Source organism: Panthera pardus, unplaced genomic scaffold (assembly GCF_024362965.1).
Source record: "Panthera pardus isolate Hobbes unplaced genomic scaffold, ASM2436296v1 HiC_scaffold_2, whole genome shotgun sequence".
NCBI classification, from domain to species: domain Eukaryota; kingdom Metazoa; phylum Chordata; class Mammalia; order Carnivora; family Felidae; genus Panthera; species Panthera pardus.
The window spans coordinates 116,253,252-116,275,239 of NW_026526765.1; the positions used below are offsets into that span (position 1 = coordinate 116,253,252).

Here is a 21,988-nt window from a genome sequence, read left to right on the forward strand (position 1 = left end):
CTGTCTTTAATTTTTATTACTACATTTTTTACATTTTTGTGAATTTTTTTCAAATTCTACTTTACTTCCATCATTTTATTTTAGTCTACTTCAGTATACTCACCTTTTCAAATTTTCACAGTTTCTTTTTTTCTTTATTTTTCTTTTTTTCTCTTTCATTTCTTTTCTTTTTCTTCAATACAGAAAGAGAAAAACTTCATTTTTACTTTCAATTTCTTTTAAAAATATTTTTATTTAATTTTTATTACTATATTTTTTGCTTTTATGTAAATTTTTTCGAATTCTATCTTACTCTCATCATTTTATTTCAGTCTACTACAGTGTATTCACTTTTTCAAATTTTCCAATGATTTCTTTTTTTCTTTTTTCTTTTTTTCTCTTTTTCATTTCTTTTCTTTTTCCTTAAATACATAAAATGAAAAAATTCATACTTCTTTTTAATTTTTATTAAAAATATTTTTGTTAATTTTTTTCTACTATATTCTCTACTTTTGTGTATATTTTTTCAAATTCTATTTTACCCACATCATCTCATTTTAGTCTACTTTAGTATATTCATTTTTTCAAATTCTCAAACGATTTCCTTTTTTTTCCCCTCCCCCCTTTTATTTTTGTTTCTCTAATCTGTCAAACCACTTTCAACACCCAGACGAAAACACACCTAGGATCTAGCATCATCTCTTCAATTTTTGTGTGTGTGTGTGTTTTAATTTTTAATTTTAATATTTTTAATTTTAATTTTTTTATTTCAATTTTTCTACCTCATTAATTCCTTTTCTGCCATTTGTCAAAATGACAAAATGATGGAATTCACCCCAAAAGAAAGAGCACAAAGAAACGACAGCCAGGGATTTAACCAACACAAATGCAAGCAAGATGTCTGAACCAGAATTTAGAATCACGATAATAAGAATAGTAGCTGAAGTCAAAAATACATTAGAATCCCTTTCTGCAGAGATAAAAGAAGTAAAAAATAGCCAGAATGAAATTAAAAATGCTATAACTGAGCTGCAATCACGGATGGATGCAGCGGTGCCAAGGATGGAGGAGGCAGAACAGAGAATCAGCGATATAGAGGACAAACTTGTAGAGAATAAGGAAGCAGAAAAAAAGAGGGAGATTAAGGCAAAAGAGCATGATTTTGGAATTAGAGAAATCAGTGACTCATTAAAAAGGAACAACATTAGAATCATAAGGATCCCAGAGGAGGAAGAGAAAAAAACAGGGGTAGAAGGGTTATGTGAGCAAATCATAGCAGAAAACTTTCCTAACCTGGGGAAAGACACAGACCTCAAAATCCAGGAAGCACAGAGGACTCCCATTAGATTCAACAAAACCCGACCATCAACAAGGCATATCATAGTCAAATTCACAAAATACTCAGGCAAGGAGAGAATCATGAAAGCAGCAAGGGGAAAAAAGTCCCTAACCTACGAGGGAAGACAGATCAGGTTTGCAGCAGACCTATCTACAGAAACTTGGCAGGCCAGAAAGGAGTGGCAGGATACATTCAGTGTGCTGAATCAGAAAAATATGCAGCCAAGAATTCTTTAGCCAGCAAGGCTGTCATTCAAAATAGAAGGAGAGATAAAGAGTTTCCAAGACAAACAAAAATTAAAGGAGTTTGTGACCACTAAACCAGCCCTGCAAGAAATTTTAAGGGGGACTCTCTGAGGGGAGAAAAGATGAAAAAATATATATATAAATAAATAGACACCAAAAGCAACAAAAGATTAGAAAGGACCAGAGAACACCACCACAAACTCCAACTCTACAAGCATCATAATGGCAATAAATTCATATCTTTCAGTACTCACTCTAAACATCAATGGACTCAATGCTCCAATCAAAAGACATAGGGTAACAGAATGGATAAGAAAACAAGATCCATCTATGTGCTGTTTACAAGAGACCCACTTTAGACCTAAAGACACCTACAGATTGAAAATAAGGGCATGGAGAACCATCTATCATGCTAATGGTCAACAAAAGAAAGCCGGAGTAGCCATACTTGTATCAGACAATCTAGACTTTTTTTTTTTAAATGTTTATTTATTTTGAGATTGGAAGAGAGAGAGAAAGCAAGCCGAGGAACAGAGAGAGAGAGAGAGATGGAGGGAGAGAATCCCAAGCAGGACCCGTGCTGTCAGCACAGAGCCCGACATGGGGCTCGAACCCACAAACCGCGAGATCATGACCCGAGTCGAAATCAAGAGTCAGACGCTCAACTGACTGAGCCACCCAGGCGCCCCGACAATCTAGACTTTAAAACAAAGACTGTATCAAGAGATGCAGAAGGGCATTATATCACAATCAAGGAGTCTATAGACCAAGAAGACCTAACAATTGTAAACATTTATGTGCCAAAAGTAGAAGCACCCAAATATATAAATCAATCACAAACATAAAGAAATTCATCGATAGTAATACCATAATAGTAGACTTCAACACCCCACTCAAAGCAATGGACAGATCATGTAAGCAAAAAATCAACAAGGAAACAATGGCTTTGAATGACACATTGGACCAGATGGACTTAGCAGATATATTCAGAACATTTCATCCTAAAGCAACAGAATATACATTCTTCTCCAGTGCACATGGAACGTTCTCCAGAATAGATCATATACTGGGACACAAATCAACCCTAAGTAAGCACAAAAATATTGAGATCATGCCGTGCATATTTTCAGACCACAATGCTATGAAACTTGAAATCAACCACAAGAAAAAATTTGGAAAGGTAACAAATACTTGGATACTGAAGAACATCCTACCAAAGAATGAATGGGCTAACCAAGCAGTTAAAGAGGAAATTAAAAAGTATATGGAAGTCAATGAAAATGATAGCAACCACAACCCAAAACCTCTGGGACACAGCAAAGGCGGTCATAAGAGAAAAGTATATAGCAATCCAGGCCTTCCTAAAGAAGGAAGGAAGATCTCAGATACACAACCTAAACTTACGCCTTAAGGAGCTGGAAAAAGAACAGCAAATAAAACCCAAAACCAGCACAAGACAGGAAATAATAAATATTAGAGCAGAAATTAATGGTATTGAAACCAAAAAAAAAAAACAGTAGAACAGATCAATGAAACCAGAAGCTGGTTCTTTGAAAGAATTAACAAAACTGATAAACCACTAGCCAGTTTGATCAAGAAGAAAAAGGAAAGGACCCAAATAAGTAAAATCAAGAATGAAAGAGGAGAGATCACAACCAACACAACAGAAATAAAAACAATAATAAGAGAATATCATGAGCAATTATATGCCAATAAAACGGGCAATCTAGAAGAAATGGACAAATTGCTAGAAACATATACACTACCAAAACTGAAACAGGAAGAAATAGAAAATTTGAACAGAACCAAAACCAGTAAGGAAATCGAATTATAATCAAAAATCTGCCAAAAAAACAAGAGTCCAGGACCAGATGGCTTTCCAGGGGAATTCTACCAAACATTTAAAGAAGAGTTAATACCTATTCTCTTGAAACTGTTCCAAAAAATAGAAATGGAAGGAAAACTTCCAAACTCTTTCTATGAAGCCAGCATTACCTTGATTCCAAAACCAGAGACCCCACTAAAAAGGAGAACTATAGACCAATTTCCCTGATGAACATGGATGCAAAAATTCTCAACAAGATATTAGCCAACTGGATCCAACAATACATTAAAAAAATTATTCACCACGACCAAGCAGGATTTATACCTGGGATACAGGGCTGGTTCATTATCTGCAAAACAATTCACGTGATTCATCACATCAATACAAGAAAGGACAAGAACCATATGATCCTCTCGATAGATGCAGAGAAAGTGTTTGACAAAATACAGCACGCCTTCTTGATAAAAACCCTCAAGAAAGTAGATATAGAAGGATCATACCTCGAGATCATAAAAGCCATATTATGAATGACCCAATGCTAATATCATCCTCAATGGGGAAAAACTGAGAGCTTTCCCCCTAAGGTCAGGAACAAGACAGGGATGTCCACTCTCACCACTGTTAATCAACATACTATTGGAAGTCTTAGCCTCTGCAATCAGACAACACAAAGAAATAAAAGGCATCCAAATCAGCCAGGAGGAGGTCAAACTTTCACTCTTCACAGATGACATGATACTCTACATGGAAAACCCTAAAGATTCCACCAAAAAACTGTTAGAACTGATTCATGAATTCAGCAAAGTTGCAGGATATAAAATCAATGCACAGAAATCAGTTGCATTCCTATACACCAACAATGAAGTGACAGAAAGAGAAGTCAAGGAATCGATCCCATTTATAGTTTCACAAAAAACCATAAAATACCTAGGAATAAATCTAACCAAAGAGGTGAAAAATCTATACACTCAAAACTGTAGAAAGCATATGAAAGAAATTGAAGAAGACACAAAGAAATGGAAAAAGATTCCATGCTCCTGGATAGGAAGAACAAATATTGTTAAAATGTCGATAATACCCAAAGCAACCTACATATTCAATGCAATCCCTATAACACCAGCATTCTTCACAGAGCTAGAACAAATAATCCTAAAATTTGTATGGAACCAAGAAAGACCCCGAATAGCCAAAGCAATCTTGAAAAAGAAAACCAAAGCAGGAGGCATCACAACCCCAGACTTCAAGCTATACTACAAAGCTGTAATCATCAGGACAGTATGGTAGTGGCACAAGAACAGACACTCAGATCAATGTAATAGAATAGAGATCCCAGAAATGGACCCACAAACGTATGGCCAACTAATCTTTGACAAAGCAGGAAAGAATATCCAGTGGAATAAAGACAGTCTCTTCAGCAAGTGGTGCTGGGAAAACTGGACAGCGACATGCAGAAAAATGAACCTGGACCACTTTCTTATACCATACACAAAAAGAAACTCAAAATGGATGAAAGACCTCAATGTATGACAGGAAGCCATCAAAAAACTCGAGGAGAAAGCAGGCAAAAAATTCTTTGATCTTGGCCGCAGCAACTTCTTATTCAACATGTCTCTGGAGGCAAGGGAAACAAAAGCAAAAAGGAACTACTGGGACCTCATCAAAATAAAAAGCTTCTGCACAGTGAAGGAAACAATCAGCAAAACTAAAAGGCAACCGACAGAATGGGAGAAGATATTTGCAAATGACATATCAGATAAAGGGTTAGTATCCAAAATCTATAAAGAATTTATCAAACTCAACACCCAAAAAACAAATAATCCAATGAAGAAATGGGCAGAAACATGAATAGACACTTCTCTAAAGAAGACATCCAGATGGCCAACTGACACATGAAAAAACGCTCCACATCACTCATCATCAGGGAAATACAAATCAAAACCACAATGAGATACCACCTTACACCTGTCAGAATGGCTAACATGAACAACTCAGGCAACAACAGATGTTGGCAAGGATGCGGAGTCTTTTGCATTGTTGGTGGGAATGCAAGCTGGTGCAGCCATTCTGGATACAGTATGGAGGTTCCTCAAAAAGCTAAAAATAGAACTACCCTATGACGCAGCCATTGCACTACTAGGCATTTATCCAAGGGATACAGGGGTGCTGTTTTGAAGGGACACATGCACCCCCATGTTTATAGCAGCACTATCAACAATAACAATAGCCAAAGTATGGAAAGAGCCCAAATGTCCATTGATGGATGAATGGATAAAGAAGATGTGGTACATATATACGATGGAGTATTACTCGGCAATCAAAAAGAAGGAAATCTTGCCATTTGCAACTATGTGGATGGAACTGGAGGGTATTATGCTAAGTGAAATTAGTCTGTCAGAGAAAGACAAAAAACATATGATTTCACTCATATGAGGACTTTAAGAGACAAAACAGATGAACATAAGGGAAGGGAAACAAAATTAATATAAAAACAGGGAGGGGGACAAAATAGAAGAGACTCATAAATATGGAGAACAAACTGAGGGTTGCTGGAGGGGTTGTGGGAGGGGGGGGATGGGCTAAGTGAGTAAGGGGCATTAAGGAATCTACTCCTGAAATCATTGCTTCACTATATGCCAATTTGGATGTAAATTTTAAAAAATAAAAAATAAAGTTAAAAGAAAAAAATCAACTGTATATTGCTAAACAAGCAACAAATTACTAGAAAATAAAATTTTGATAAGTAATTACCATTTGTAATCATATCAGAAATATGCATAGGCATAAATCTAAAGACAGATACGTTAGCTCTCTACAATAAAAAGTGAAACCCAGGAGAAAAATCAAGGGATACCTAAATATACAGGAAGATACATAGATATATATAAAATTTATGAAGGAAGGTTTAATTTTTTTTTAAATTTTTTTCAATGTTTATTTAGAGTACTCTAAATATTTTAATTTTAATTATTTGTGTATTTAGAGAGAGACAGAGAGTGAGTAGAGAAGGGGCAGAGAGAGAGGGAGACAAAGAATCCAAAGCAGGCTCTAGGCTCTGAGCTGTCAACACAGAGACTGACGCGGGGCTGGAACCCATGAACCGTGAGATTGTGACCTGAGCTGAAGTCAGTTGCTTAGCCAACTGAGCCACCCAGGCGCGTTTAATATTTTAAAAAGACCTTAATTCTCTCTGAATTAGATTCAATGTAACCTGCTACAAATACCAGTACTTTTAAAATGCAAGTTGACAAGGGCGCCTGGGTGGCTCAGTCGGTTGAGTATCAGACTTCGGCTCAGGTCATGATCTCACGGTCTGTGAGTTCCAGCCCTGTGTCGGGCTCTGTGGTGACAGCTCAGAGCCTGAAGCCTGCTTTGGATTCTGTGTCTCCCTCTCTCTCTGCCCCTCCCCCACTTATGCTCTCTCTCTCTCTCTTTTTGTCAAAAATAAACATTAAAAAAATAAAATAAAATGCAAGTTCACAAGCTGATTATGAAATTTACATTGAATTACAAAGGGCCAACTCCAGTCAAGATAGTCCAGAAGAATTATGTTAATGAATTCTGCTCCTTGTAGAAAGCTACAGTAATTAAGGTAGTGTAATAAATGTGTAAGTGTACACACTTAGTGTATTGATTAGTAGTAGTGTAGTGTATTGTAGTGATTAGTGTAGTGTATTGATCAGTAGATCAATAGAACAAAGTCTAGAAATCCGTACATATTTGGTGGCTTGACTAGCAACAAATGTGTTACTCCGGTGCAATAAGAAAAGGAGAAACTTTTCAGTGAATGGTGTTGGGTTAATTAGATTTCCTTATGGGGAAAAAGTGAATCTTGACCCTCGATGACAGATCTACATGTAAACGTTAAAACAGCAATGTTACTACGAAACAGGGTAGAATATTGTCACCTTGGTATAGGCAAAGATTTCCTAAACAGGACACAGAAGGCACAACTGATGAGGAAAAGATGGATAAACTATGTATACCACATTTAAATCCAAGCTTTTTGACTGTTAAAAAAATAATATCCTGGGGCGCCTGGGTGGCTCAGTTGGTTGAGCGTCCGACTTCAGCTCAGGTCATGATCTCGCGGTCTGTGACTTAGAGCCCCGCGTCAGGCTCTGTGCTGACAGATCAGAGCCTGGAGTCTGCTTTGGATTCTGTGTCTCCTGCTCTCTGCTCCTGCCCTGCTCGTGCTCTGTCTCTCTCTCTGTCTCAAAAATAAATAAACATTAAAATAAAAAAAAATAATAATATCCTTACAGAGTGAAAGGTAAGTCATAGATTGGACAAATAAATTATATTCAAAACTGGGCCATTGAGAAGAAAAGGCAACCAAGAGATGTACAAGACTCAAGCACTTTATAAAAGCGGCTTCCAAATGGCCAAAAATCATATAAAAATGTGCCCAAAGTCCCAAGTCACCAGGGAAGTTCAAACTAAACCGCAACCAGATGACAGTACACATTTACTAGAACACTGTAGAGCAACTGACAATACCAAATATTGGTAGGGTTTTATAGCAACCTGAATTACCATATATTGCTGATGTGTGTGTAAATTGGAACTTCTTTTGAAAACCATTTGCCAGCAGAACCCCCATGAATCCTAGGATCCAATGATTTAATTCTTAGGTTTACATCCCCAAATATATGTACTTTTGCTTACCAAAAAATACAAACAAGAATGTTAATAGCAGGACTATTTGTAAAAGTCTCAAACTGGAAACCACTCAAATATCCATCAGTAGTGAGATGGATAAGTAAATTATGGGATATTCATACAATGGAGTATGATAGAGAAATCACAATACATTATTGCTACCCATGACGATGTGGATGAATCTCAAAACACAACACAACCACTTTACATCCCACCCTCCCCAAATAACATCACTCACTTCCTGTGTTCTCACCAAGCCACTCCCTCTGATCCTTTGTCCAATCATTTGGACTTGGCGGTTATCAAAGTCACAATACCTGTATCTTCCCAAGTTTGCAGTCTCCTTCCTTCCCAAGGTCTTTGTCTCCTTATTTCTGACCTCTCCACGGCACTTGAAATAGTGTGCACTCCTTCCTTTGTGAAACAGTCTCTAGATTCTAGGATGCCGTACTCGCCCTAGCTTCCAGGCTGTTCCTTCTCTGTCTGGTTGCCTGAGTCTTCTTTCTCCATCAGAACTATAAGGATGCTCTGGGTCGTTACTCCTTGGCCCTTTTCTTTTAGCTATTTAATTTCTCTCCACATATGCTCCCTTCAAGTCGTGGCTTAACTAGCACCTATAAGCCGATTTTCCCCATATTTGTGTTTTGTTGGACTTTTCCTTGGACTCTGGATGTCTCTTCTGAGCTTTGGACTTGCTGCCTGTTCCGCAGCTCTACTTGGATGACTAAGAGGTAACTCAAAATTAACACAGCCAAAAGAGGTTTCTTGATTTTCACAATGAATCTGATTCTCCTCAGATCTCCCCATCTTAGTGGATGACACAATCATTCATCCAGTGGCTCAGGCCAACAATGTAGGAGTCATTATTTATTTTACTCTTTCTTTTAGCCAAGGATCAGGCATGTTTTCTGAGCAGGGCCAGTTGGACTCTCTCCCAGGGCTTTGAACCTTGAGTGGGGGACACAAGGTTAGAAAATTGGTTGGAGCTGATTCATCTCAGCTGAGACAGCCTTGAGAGCCTGTCTGTTGGTTCCTGCTGCCTAGATTCCCAGAACTGCCTTTGTCCCTCATTTTCTGGAGACATCTGCTTCTTCAGCTTTATGTCTGAGGCTGTAGACTACTCCATGTCCTCCCTCAAGTAAAATTTCTTTTTACTTGAAATTTTCTAATAGCTTCTCGTGTTGTCTGCAATAAACGAATCCTCTGCAATATTGATGAGTAAATGAGTAAGTGAATGTCTGCATTATAAAGACTCAGTTTCCTGCCTTTTGGTCCACCACTCAGTCATTCAACGACCATGTCTGCAACCATTACTGTGTACAGGCCACACAATTAACACTGTTCTCTGCTAAGTTCCTCTTCAGGGACTGCTGTCCCTTGTTCTCCAATTAGCCACACTTGTCCGGGCCATACCCAAGGACACCTTTGTCCTGTGATAGCACTGGATAATACAGGGTAACCTCTCCTTTCTCAAGATCCTTAATCACATCCCTTCCTAAGATAACAAAGCTGGACACTAAGGTAAGAAGAGTTGATTTTAGCCAATGATAGACTATTGCAATTGGAATCCAATAGTGTGGACTAAACTCAACTCTGATGTGCACAGAAGTGACTGTGTTTGGAAGGGAGGATGAGGGCATGGATAAGGGGTAAGCCAGGACCTGGTAGTCAGTGGAGTAACAGTTACGAAGAGCCAGGAACAGGGTTGGTCCATGTGAAACCCATCTGGGTTTGTTAACCTGCACTTATCAAAGTTAGGCTCCTCCCCTCCCACGGAAGCTGGGAGACAGGGGAGCCATCTTCTGGTGCTGGATGGAGCAAACTAAATTCTTGTGGCAGCTTTGCATTTCCTCAGGCAGACACTTTAAGGGGAGCTAATGCCATCCTAGGGATACAGTCCTGAGCTGTTAGAAATGGTGTTAAGTGTTTTGTTCACGTCTTTATAGACCAAGGTCGAGGCCTAGTGAAGAAGATGGTGCAGAAGAGCCTGGCTAGAATTTGGTCAAGAGGGAACTATTGTCACCAGGTAGACCCAATGTGATCAGAGGAGTCCTTTCAAGATGGACCTGACAGGCAGAGAGTCGCCGTCAGAGAGAGTGCGGAAGATGCTACGTGGCTGGCTTTGAAGGTGGAGGAAGGTGCCTGGAACCAATGAATTCAGGCAGCCTCAAAAAGCAGGAAAAGGGAAGAAAACACTCTTTTCTAGACCTCCAGGAGGAATATAGCTCTGCAGACAGCTTCATGCTAGCCTAATGGGACTGAATTTGCATTTCTGACCTCCTCTCGAATTGTAAGATACTGAGTTTGTGGTTTTTAAGCTTTTTCATTTTCTTCTGAAATAGCTAAAATTCATTTACAGTGAAATGCACAGATATTAAGTATAGAATTTAATGAATATTTACAAATCTACACCCTGATCTAAGCAGCACCACAATAACGAGAACAGAATATTTTAACCACTCCCCAAGTTTCCCACATGTGACCTTCTTGTTAATCTCTGCAACCCATAGGTAATCATTGTTCTGATTAGTTTTGTTGTTTGTGAGCTTTCAGTGCAAGCAATGCAGGGCAAAAGAAAATAATGTCTTAATTATATTGTGAAAATAGCTTTAAGTCCATTTACTCCAATTCATGTTGTTTTAGTCACTAAGTTTATGGTAATTTGCTCCAGCAGCATTAGGAACCTAATACAGCAGTTATTTCTGCATAATGAAATATGGGTATTTATTATTTTATTTAGAATGTCTGTGTTCCCATATTTTATATAAAATATGTATTATATATATTTTTAATTAAAAATTTTTTAATGTTTATTTGTTCTTTTTAAAAAAATTTAACGTTTTTATTTATTTTTGAGACAGAGAGAGAGACACAGCGTGAACGGGGGAGGGGCAGAGAGAGAGGGAAACACAGAATCGGAAGCAGGCTCCAGGCTCTGAGCCATCAGCCCAGAGCCCGACGCGGGGCTCGAACTCGCGGACTGCAAGATCGTGACCTGAGCTGAAGTTGGACGCTTAACCGACTGAGCCACCCAGGCGCCCCTATGTTTATTTATTCTTGAGAGAGAAACCACGTGAGCAGGGGACGGGGCAGAGAGGGAGGCAGAATCCAAAGCAGGTTCCAGGTTGTGAGCTGTCAGTGCAGAGCCCAACATGGGGCTTGAATTCTCGAACCACAAGATAATGACCTGAGCCGAAGTCGATGCTCAAGCAACTGAGCCACCCAGGCACCCTGTATTTTATATTTTTTAAAATTACTTAAATTTTTAAAACTTTAGAACAAATCCAAAGACTTTCTAATGCCCAGGCTAGCTCACACTCAGGTACACATGTCTACTTAAATATCTTCTCTGGGGCACCTGGGTGGCTCAGTCGGTTGAGCGTCTGTCTGATCTGACTGTTGATCTCACTTCAGGTCATGATCTCACAGTTCGTGAGTTTGGGCCCCACATTGGGCCCCGTGCTGATAGTGTGGAGCCTGCTTGGGATTCTCTCTCTCTCTCTCTCTCTCTCTCTCTCTCTCTCTCTGCCCCTCCCAGCTTGCACTCTCTCTCAAAAACAAACAAACAAACAAACAAAAACAGAATCTTCTCTGGCTATAGGGCTTGAGGGAACATTGCATTTGGGGTGGGACCTCACAGAGTTTTTGATTGAAGTCCTCATTTTTTTTTTAAATTTGTTTATTTATTTTTGAGATAGAGCATGCACACCCAAGTATGAGCAGGGGAGGGGAAGAGAGAGGAAGAGAGGGAGAGAGAGAATCCCAAGCAGGCTCTGCCCTGTCAGTGTAGCTGGGGCTTGAAGTGTGAGATCATGTGAGCCCCTTAAAGTGGGGCTTAAACTGTGAGATCAGGACCTGAGCCCAAATCAAGAGTAGGACACATAACCAAATGAGCCACCCAGGAGCCCCTGAGTCCACATTTATGAAGCACCCATTATGTGTGAAGTGTTTTATAGACATCTTCATAGCAGTACCTTCTGCCATGGCAATTGCTGTTGTTCCCAATTATGAGTGAGGAACCGAGCAAAATACATACTCTAAATGGGTCAGTTCACAGAGTTACCAAGTGGCAAAGTGAGGATTCAAACCCAAGTCCCTCTGACTTCAGGACCTGTGCAGAACCTGAGATGGCCCTGATTACATTTTTGTAAGTGTGCAGGAACTGGCAGTGGCATCATGGGACAGGAGCAAGAATCAGAAGCCTGATTCCACCACTAAACTTCATTCATTCATTCATTCACTCATTTATTCATTCCACAGATATTTGTGGAACACTTACTCTGTGTGAGGCATTATCATAGGGGATGGGGAATGAAGCAGTGAGCAGAAATACACAAACCTACCTGCCTCATGGAGTTTGTATTCTTGTGGGATATGAAAGACACTCAACAAAATAAATTCCATTTCCTTCATATTTTGTAAGAGAGTCCTACAAGATGGCCACAGGTCATGGTATAGCGTAGCAGAAAAGGCTGGGTTTTCGAAGCCGAATTCCTGGGTTTGAGTCCTGGCTCTGCTAGTTTCTGGCTGTGTGACTCTGGGAAAATGACTCACCCTCTCTGAGCCTCAGTTTCTCTGGTGTAAGATGGGACTAATAATTGCTATGAGCCTAACTTGTTAGGATGAATAAATGAGACAATATAGGTAAAACTCTGAGTAGGAGAATGCCATTGACCCGGAAGCTCCTCTTGGTTCTGTGGCTCTGTAGGCTACCCTGAATTCTCCTAGTTTACGATTCTGTGAAGAAACACTGGTGCACAGTCATAAATAATGGAGGTTGGTTCCAGGGTGTCTGTTCATCTGGCTGTGTCCAGCTACTGACAGGACCCTTTTCACACTCCCGATACAGGTGGTCCTTTCTGCTCAAAACAGACTATCTTGTCTTCTAATTTCCTGAACCCACACGTGGGTCCCTTCTGTTCCCAAAGAACAAGAGACAAGGCTGAGGGGAGATTGGAGCCCCGAGGGACTGTGTGCAGCTGCAGGCTTAATCTCAATTAACAAAAGCCACCTGGGGGACAGGGCTCTGTCGGGCAGCACTGGGGCCCATTTGTTCGCAGGCTGTGGGTTGCCCGGCTTTGTTAGCGGCCCTCAGGGAGGGACTCGCAGGAAGATTTTCTTTGCTTTTCCTGGATGCCAGCCCCTCCAGGCTGCCTTTTCCTGTATAACATGGCCTACATCTGACGATTGTGTTCCTGAGCGGGGTCAGGTCCGTGGGGCTGGGAAGGTTGAATTTTAGTTCAAAATGTGTTTTCACCCTTAACTCTGCTGCCCCAGCCCAGGATACACACACATACACACACACACACACACACACACACACACACACACACACACATACACACACACCCCTCTTCTACTTAGTCCTTCATGCACTTCTCACATTGACATATTTATGTGCCATGTGATTAATATCAGCCTTTCACAGTTACTGGGAATGTGGGGTCGATCAGGGGCTCTGTCCATGAGTACTCACCACTGCACCCTCACACTATGGATCTGTGTTACCATTAGGGTTGCCGAATTTGGTGAATAAAAATTCAAGATGCCCATTTAAAGTAGAAATTCAGAACATGAGTAATTTTCAGATAAAACAGGCACCGTGCAATATTTGGGACATAGACTAAAGATGACTGGTTATTTATCTGAACTTCAAATCTAAGTGTGCATCCTGTATTTCATCTGGCAAACTCTAATTATAACTTGTTTGTGCTGCTTGATAAATACACCCATGAATGAGGGAATGAACGGGGCTAATGCAAGATCAAAAGCAAAAAAACAAATATAGACATTTTATTGGCAAGAACATGTTAGACGTGGTTGTTTCAAGGTGATAGCACTACTGGAGAATTTTCATTTTTCTACGTGATTTTGCTTTCTTCTAGTTGACTACAATGTGCAAAGTTTTCACCTATCACATATGTATGTATTTATACCTCTACATACACACACACACACACACACACACACACATGCACGCACGCACGCACACACATATAGCCAACTTCTTAACATTAGTGTAAAGCCTGCTTAAAAGAAACAGCTTGTATTTTTCCTCAGCCTGAAAACCAGAATCTTCTGAACACATCCCAGAGGTTACAGGCACTTTGAGTATCTACGAGCAGATTACTGAAAGCAATATTGAGAGGCCTACATAGCTTATCAGTAAGATCGAGTACACGAGGGGTACGTAGGAATGAAAAAGTATTGCTGTTACATTATTAATCATACTGTGCTTTAGCCAATTTGCTCCTGAAGCTTTGGGGATGTAAAGATAAGTCTAGTTAAACCTAGGACACAAACTCTTGATTAAATTGCACATAATGGGGAATCTTTGGATATTTTTTTCCCCTTTGATTTGCAGCAGAAAGGTGGAAAACGAAACAAACATAAGCTCTTACAGAGAATGAGACTTGTCCCTCCCTGACCACATACAGCTTCCTGTGATGTTTTGAGGCTGGGCACCTTTGAAATTTGCATGTTGGATGACCACAGTGGCCTGGCGGTGGTGGGCACGTCACGAGTACTACACCTTAAGGGAGCAAGGATGGGGTGGGGGGACTCCCATTTGTGATGGGCCTACTCTGTGCTGGGAATAGCCCTTTGTCTCCTTTTGTCCATAAAAACAACCCCAGTTACACACATTAACCCTGTCTCATAATTGACTTAAAAATGATAAAGATTACTCCCAGGTCACACCTCCAGAAGCATTGCAAGGTATTTAATAGTTGGAGAAAGTCACTTACGTTGGCTATGCTGTACTTACCAAGGCAGAAAGCCTTTATTAGAAGAAATAAATATTCTTTCTGAATATTTTCATCTCAGGATTTGAAAGATTAAAACTTTTTCTTTCCGCATTTTCTTCCGCATTTCTAGCCCCCTCTAGGTTTCCAGTTCTGAAAGTGGTGGAATTAAGGTGGGGAGGGATTTCTTCTCTCCCCTATCTCTATTTTTTTGAGTTTATTTATTTATTTTGAGAGAGCGCGCATGCGTGTGAGCTGGGGAGGGGGCAGAGAGAGAGAGAGAATGAGAGAGAATCCCCAGCAGGCTCTGTGTTGTGAGCCCAGAGACCAAAGTGAGGCTTGATCCCACGAACCATGAAATCATGACCTGAGCTGAAGAGTTGAACATTCAACCGACTGAGCCACCCAGGCATCCCTCTCCTCTATCACTATTAATGGTACCTGATGTTCTGCAGAGATTCAGTGTGGGAAAAAGGGAAGACAAGGCTATACCCCATGTTATCCCCAAGCCAGCATGTATGGAGATCAGAGTGTTTCCTGGAATGACACCATGTTAATAAACAGCAAAATCTGTAAACTTTGCCCAGCTTCAAGTCTCCTAACACCCCTTATAAAAAAATTGGGAATAAACTGAAATCCATTTTGCCTACTCAGTGAGGAGAGACGGGCCTGAAAGGGAGAAATGCTAAGTATGTCCTTCTGAAGAGTTCCTGGTCTTAAAAGGAGAAAGTTAGTTGGCTGGACTTTGGAAGAAGGAAAATGTGACTTTGAACAAAGCAAGGATGTGACTTGAGAGCACCTCATCATTCTCAGGGAAGAGAGAGGGGGAGAAACAGGCAATCTGCTAATTGCTAAGGGTGGGGACGAAAGAGCTGTGTCCATGTGCCTCTGCGTGGCAGCGTTGTGAATAGGCCACTCTAAGCTACTGATTAAATCCACTGAGCATGGGTCAAAATTCGACTCCACCACATCTGAGTACTGCATGAACTCAAGGGACCTATTTCCAATTCACACAAAACCATCTTCTTTGCAACTATGGTGTAGAGTCTTTGAGCAAATTGTATATCAAGTGAATTGTATCAATTAAAGATGGAGGGAGACAGGTTTTATTCCTCCAGAGAAATGTCCTTAAACACACAGTGACATTTCAATTATTCTCCCATTAGTATTCTCTGAATAAAGACTTTTTTTTTTTTTGCCTTTGCTAGTAGAAACTTCTTGGTATGCATATTTAAATAACTGCCACACTGAATTAGCTTTAAGAACAGTATCTTAACATAATGGATGCATTAAAATGTAGAGAAAAGTAAGAGAGCCACATATAGACCTCCACGCATAAGAAAAGAGCAGGGAGTAAGAGACACTGCCAGATTCTAGCCATTTTCTGAGCCTTGGATTATGATCCTGGCTTTAGGATCACAGTCTAGCCACTGATCTAAGTTAGCTCTATCTCTGTTAAAAGCTATTTGGCAAGAATGGCAGTGCCTGTCCTGATTCTGCTCAGGAAGGATGCTCTAAGGAAACCATTTCTACTCCCAGTCATTGTAAAGAAAAAGTGGTTTTTGTCCAAGTTCTGAAGATCAACCTCACACCAGCCATTGATGACAGTTAGTAGCCATAGTCACTGCCCCACAATTAATGAGGGAAGAGTATCTACTGAATGACAAGACATCTGAACTCATTCTTTGTCCCCTATTTAGCTACAGTGTTTTGAAAAGTATGCTATCCTCCAGGCCAAGGGGAACTGTGACAAATAAACCAAGCAGTATTTATTGGTGACAGTAAAACAACAATTTGTTTCATTATAGTGTCAAATAAGTCAAGGAGAACCAAAGTCCTCAAGGAAGAGCCTACCAAAGATTTTGCAAATGCACACCTAGAAATCAGGACGGGTTTCCAGAACAATGTTTGGGGTGAGGGTGGGAGTATCTCCATTGCAAGATCCCCTACAAACACTTACCACAAATTAACCAGGAAAGGATGCTCCAGACCCTGCATGATCTGGAGCTCCTTGAAGACATTTCTCACTTCGTTGCGTTCCACACACTTTTGTTTGTTCATGTATTTCATTGCATACATCTTCTTGGTATCATTCTTCTGCACAATGCAGACCTAATGGTGCAAACCAGAGTGAGAAGGTGGTTAGGGCGTTGACAGATCATGGCTGCAAGAGACAGAACAAGACCTGTTGGGCGGCATGACCTGGAGGCCTTATCACTTGCAAATACTCTGATACTCAAGTTGCCACTGAGCTCTGATTTCGGAGTAAAAACATTCATTTTCTTCCCCTATGCCAGATCAGTTCTTGAATCTCTGTTTTCTCAAAGGAGTCTGCCTGTTTTTGGCTCTTGGGGTTTTGTTTAGACAGCATTTTGGAGAAAACGGCCGCTTCTTTGCCAGGAATCTGCCAACAGCAAATGACATCCGCACTCTGCTTTGAGTGACTTTAATGGGCATGGCTAAACTACCAAGCTGAACAATACTGTGTGAAGAATTTCTCTTTAACCATACTTGATATAACCTAAAAGGACTTAAAGCACTTGGAAAATAGGGAACACGATATCCATATTTTCAAAATTCTTTTAGAGGTTCTATATGTCTGGTAAAGTGGACAGCAGATGATTTTAAAATGCAAGCTCAATATTAATAAGAAATATTCTCGAAGTATGTCTCCACCAAGAAACTAATGATCAGGACTTGAATCTAGAATGTTCTTGCAAAAATAATTAGCTTGGTGGAGCGCCTGGGTGGGTCACAGAAGCATCTGACTTCAGCTCAGGTCATGATCTCATGGCGTGTGGGTTTGAGCCCCGTGTCGGGCTCTGTGCTGATGGACAGCTTAGAGCCTTGAGCCTGCTTCAGATTCTGTGTCTCCCTCTCTCTGTCCCTCCCCTGCTCACACCCTGTGTCTCTCTCTCAAAAAAATTAAACATTAAAAAAATTTTTTTAAATTAGACTAGATCTATCTTTCATGGTATATTTTTGAGAATAAAAACATTGGATACCTGAGGAAAAAACAGAAACGGGACAGCTTCTTTTCCACATAAGATTTAACTCTTACATTGAGAAGATAACTATTACTGAAGATACTGATACAGTTGGTCACTAAGTCCAAAAGTTTACTGTCCTCCTTATCGTGGAGAGCAAGTCTTAAAATCTAGTGAGAGTCAATGGGCATGATGATGAAATAATTCTAAGAACAACTGGTGTTCATTATATCACACACCTCAAACTGTAGTGACAATTTTATAACAACCTCTATTGTTCCTCAGGGTCCCTGTCACTGGATAATCTGAATATTCTCAGACTCTGTTCCCTGAGGCATATAACCCTGCCAGTGGTTAATCATTATGGTTCTCACCTTTCCAAAACTGCCTTTCCCAATGGCTCGCAAAATTTCAAAGTGGTCAAAGTTGACTGTAAAACAAAAAGAAGAACAATGTGAGGGATTATTAGTTAGTTGCTTTTTGATCACTAATAAATAATAAAGATTTGGCGAAATTGAAGTATCTTGTTTCAACCAGCATTCCAGATGATCTTAAAATGCCCATTCATTCAATAAATATTTCTTAAACAAGTACTATTTATTAATCACAGTGCTTAGTACTGGGGGATATAGTAATGGCAAAGTAAAAATCGAATCTCTACCTTTATGGAGCCTGTAGTCTAGTAAGGACTCCATAGAGAGAGAGATGCTCCTAGCCTAAATAGTCATAAATTAATGGACAATTAAAACTCCCCCTGAACGTTAAGGAGAGGCGTGGTGGAGCTCTAAGAGCATGTAACAGTGGATTTCACATAGGGGGTAAGGTCAGGAGGAACACTGCTGAACACTGACGATTACGGAGAGATCTGGTCCTTTATGAAGGTGGGTCTCCTCAGCATCCACATTGTAAAAATCTCTTTGCCTATTTTCTCATAACAATCACTCTGTTGTACCTAAATGATTTCTTTTTTGCCAAGAAGGATACTATTATGAGTTTATAGAATGAGCCAATTCCCAAGGCACAAATATCTTAACAGATTCCCAAGAATATGTGTGCAGGGTTTCACTGAATGGTGCTTTGAAGTTGCCATTTGAGCTTCTAGAAGTCAGAAGCAGATGTTTGTTTACATGTAGTGTGGCCTCTTGGTCAGTGCTCATGAAATTCTCAGTGATAAGAACAGCAAAGTACAGGTTCTCTCAGAAAAGTGACAACCTTTGGTTCCCTGACCTGTCGATCTTCAGGAAATGTTCCACTATGTTTCATGGTTTTTGAAATAAGGATTTAGAGGAGTAAAATTCCAAATGAGGGATTTTAAGAGTTTATTCAGAGAAGATTGCAAAACTCTAGAAGTTACCACTCTTCTCTTTAAAAAGACTATCTTGTCTGTTTTTCCAAGAATAATTACATTAGCTACTCCTGAAGGAAAAAAATATGGGTAAGGGAAACTCTTAAGGTCTTACCAAGCTTTCTGAGGGTTGAAATGTTTGAATGTGACTTAATCATTCCTTCTCCTGAACTCCCAAATCACTTTATTTCTACTGTACAACCCATTCAATCATGTGAGGCAGCATGTAACCTTGAATCAAGCAAATAACCTTGAATTCAAACACAAAATAACAATGTCATTTGTAGGGAGGGACTGAATTCTATTTTCTCAGCTATTGAAATGAGACTAATCCTCTTAGACAAGATAAACATACTTTCTACCCAGAAAGTGTTAATAAAGTTGTTTACTTAAAGCTAGTCAAGTGAATGGCTTAATTTCCAAAATTCCTGTAGTTTGAATTTCTTTCATCCACTAGATTATAAACTCTATGAGAGCAGAGATGGTAGGTCCTTTTGTCCATCCTGGTTTCCTAGCAACTCAGAAAATTCCTGGCTTGAGGTAGTTGGAAGCCAAACTCTTTGCACTTCCCACAAAGCCTTGCAAGGTGATGTGCACACGGTTGGTTCTCAGCAAAAAAATCCAACGAAGTTGTAAAGGCACACAAGAACCTCAAAACAATTGCTTCTTGTAAATAGAAGCAGCATGAGCATGAGGGTCTTCCAAGGAAGTGGTTTTTAATGGGGCCAAGCCCCATTAATGAGTTATGAAATAAATTTAGTCGTAATGAGAAGCATCCAAAATTTAAACAAAATAGAATAGGTTAGAAATGTCTCCGATGCAGCAGGAGTAGTGTTGCTTTAGGGGCACCTGGGTGGCTCAGCCATTTAAGCATCTAGCTTTGGCTCAGGTCATGATCTCACAGTTCGTGAGTTTGAGCCCCACATCTTAATCCCCATCACCTATTTCACCCATTCACAACCTCCCCTCTGGTAACCATGAGTTTGTTCTCTATAGTTAAGAGTCTGTTTCTTGGTTTGTCTCTCTCTCTCTTCTTTTTCCCCCTCTATTCATTTGTTTTGTTTCTTAAATTCCACATATGAGTGAAATCATATGGTATTTATCTTTTTCTGACTTATTTTACTTAGCATTATGCTCTCTAGCCCCATCCACATCGTTGCAAATGGCAAGATTTCACTTCTTTTTATGGCTGAATAATATTCTAATACACACACACACACACACACACACACACACACATATACATACACACACATACCACATCTTCTTTATCCATTCATCTATCAATGGGCACTTGAGTTGCTTCCATAATTTAGGGACTGGAAATAATGCTGCAATAAACATAGGGGTGCGTGTATCCCTTTGAATTAGTGTTTTCATATTCTTTCACCTCTTTGGTTAATTTTTTTCCTTAGTATTTTGTTATTTTTGTTACAATTGTAGTGGGATTGTTGTTTCTTTTTCATATCTCTTTCTGCTGCTTCATTATTAGTGTACAGAAATGCAATGGATTTCTGTACATTGATTTTTGCATCCTGCGATCTTACTGAATTCATTTATCATTTCCAGTAGATTTTTTGGTGGAACCTTTAGGGTTTTCTCTATATAGATAACATCATGTCATCTGCAAATAGTCCAAGTTTTACTTCCTTATTTTGGATGCCTTTTATTTCTCATTCTTTTCTGATTGCTGTGGCTAGGACTTCCAGTTCTACGTTGAATAAAAGTCGTGAGGGTGGACATCTGTGTTTTGTTCCTGACCTCCGAGGATAAGCTCTCGGTTTTTCCCCATTGAGGATGATATTTGCTGTGGGTTTCTCATAGAAGGCCTTGATTATGTTCAGGTATGTTCCCTGTAAACCTAATTTGTTGAGCGTGTTTTCATGAATGGATGTTGTGCTTGGTCAAATGTTTTTTTCTGCATCTGTTGAAATGACCATATGGATTTTATTCTTTCTCTTACGGATGTGATATATCACATTGATTTGTGAATATTGAACCCCCTTCGTATCCAGGTACTAAATCCTACTTGATTGTGGTGAATGATTTTCTTAAAGACATTGTTGGATTTGGTTTGCTAATATTTTGTCGAACACACATTACATCGGTGTTCATCAGCGATACTGGCCTGTAGTTCTCTTTTTTTGTTGTGTTTTTATCTGGCTTTGGAATCAGGGTAATGCTCCAACTCACTTACTGCCCCTTCTTGAATGTCCAGCAATAGGAGGGAAGCTGATTGAAAAGGCAGTGAGACCTCATAAATTCAGGCAAAATGAGAAAGAGATGAAGTCAAAATTATGGATTATTTTGTCAACAGAAACCCATTTGTATTACAGGCATATAGGATGTGCCACAGGGACTGGGTATCAAGTACCACATCCACTGTATGCTTAAACCTTTGATCACCGTGTATAGTATCAACCAGCAGATTATTTATGACCACAGGACAAAATAGGCCGACAGCCTCTTTTTGTATTGCCTACGAGCTAAGATCGGTTTTATATTTTTAAAGGATGATAAAAAAAAACAATAAAGAATATGCAACCACATAAAAATCTGTAACATTTACTAGATGGCCCTTTACAGAAAAGCGTGCCAGCCCCTGAGATGAAGAATATGGTCTCTGGAAATGGACTGCCTGCGTTCAAATCCTACCTCCTACGTTTCATAGTTGTATAATCTTGGCGGTTCACTTCTGTGTTCTGTTTCTTCATCTGTGAAATGGGTATGAAAATAATGTGCGTCTCATCGGGTTTAGAGGAAGATGAAATGAGTTCCCATACACAAAGTACTTAGACTGTCAACTTGAGTTAATCACTTTGAGTAGTATTTCTACTACTACTTCTTAGGGGAGAGCATAATTCAG

General features: G+C 39.7%; 1 protein-coding gene across 6 annotated transcripts in view; it reads right to left on the reverse strand.

Moving 5' to 3' along the window:
* The window catches only part of STK32A (serine/threonine kinase 32A), a 130,177-nt gene that overhangs the window by 78,568 nt on the left and 29,621 nt on the right, over nucleotides 1–21,988 (reverse strand). For all 6 annotated transcript variants that reach the window (XM_053907366.1, XM_053907364.1, XM_019414223.2 and 3 more), the window contains 2 exons: nucleotides 18,152–18,207; nucleotides 16,751–16,902 (listed from right to left, as the gene is read on the reverse strand). In XM_053907366.1, coding sequence (XP_053763341.1) covers nucleotides 16,751–16,869 — 119 coding nt within the window. In that variant the 5' untranslated portion in view covers nucleotides 16,870–16,902; nucleotides 18,152–18,207. The remainder of the gene's footprint in view (nucleotides 1–16,750; nucleotides 16,903–18,151; nucleotides 18,208–21,988) is intronic.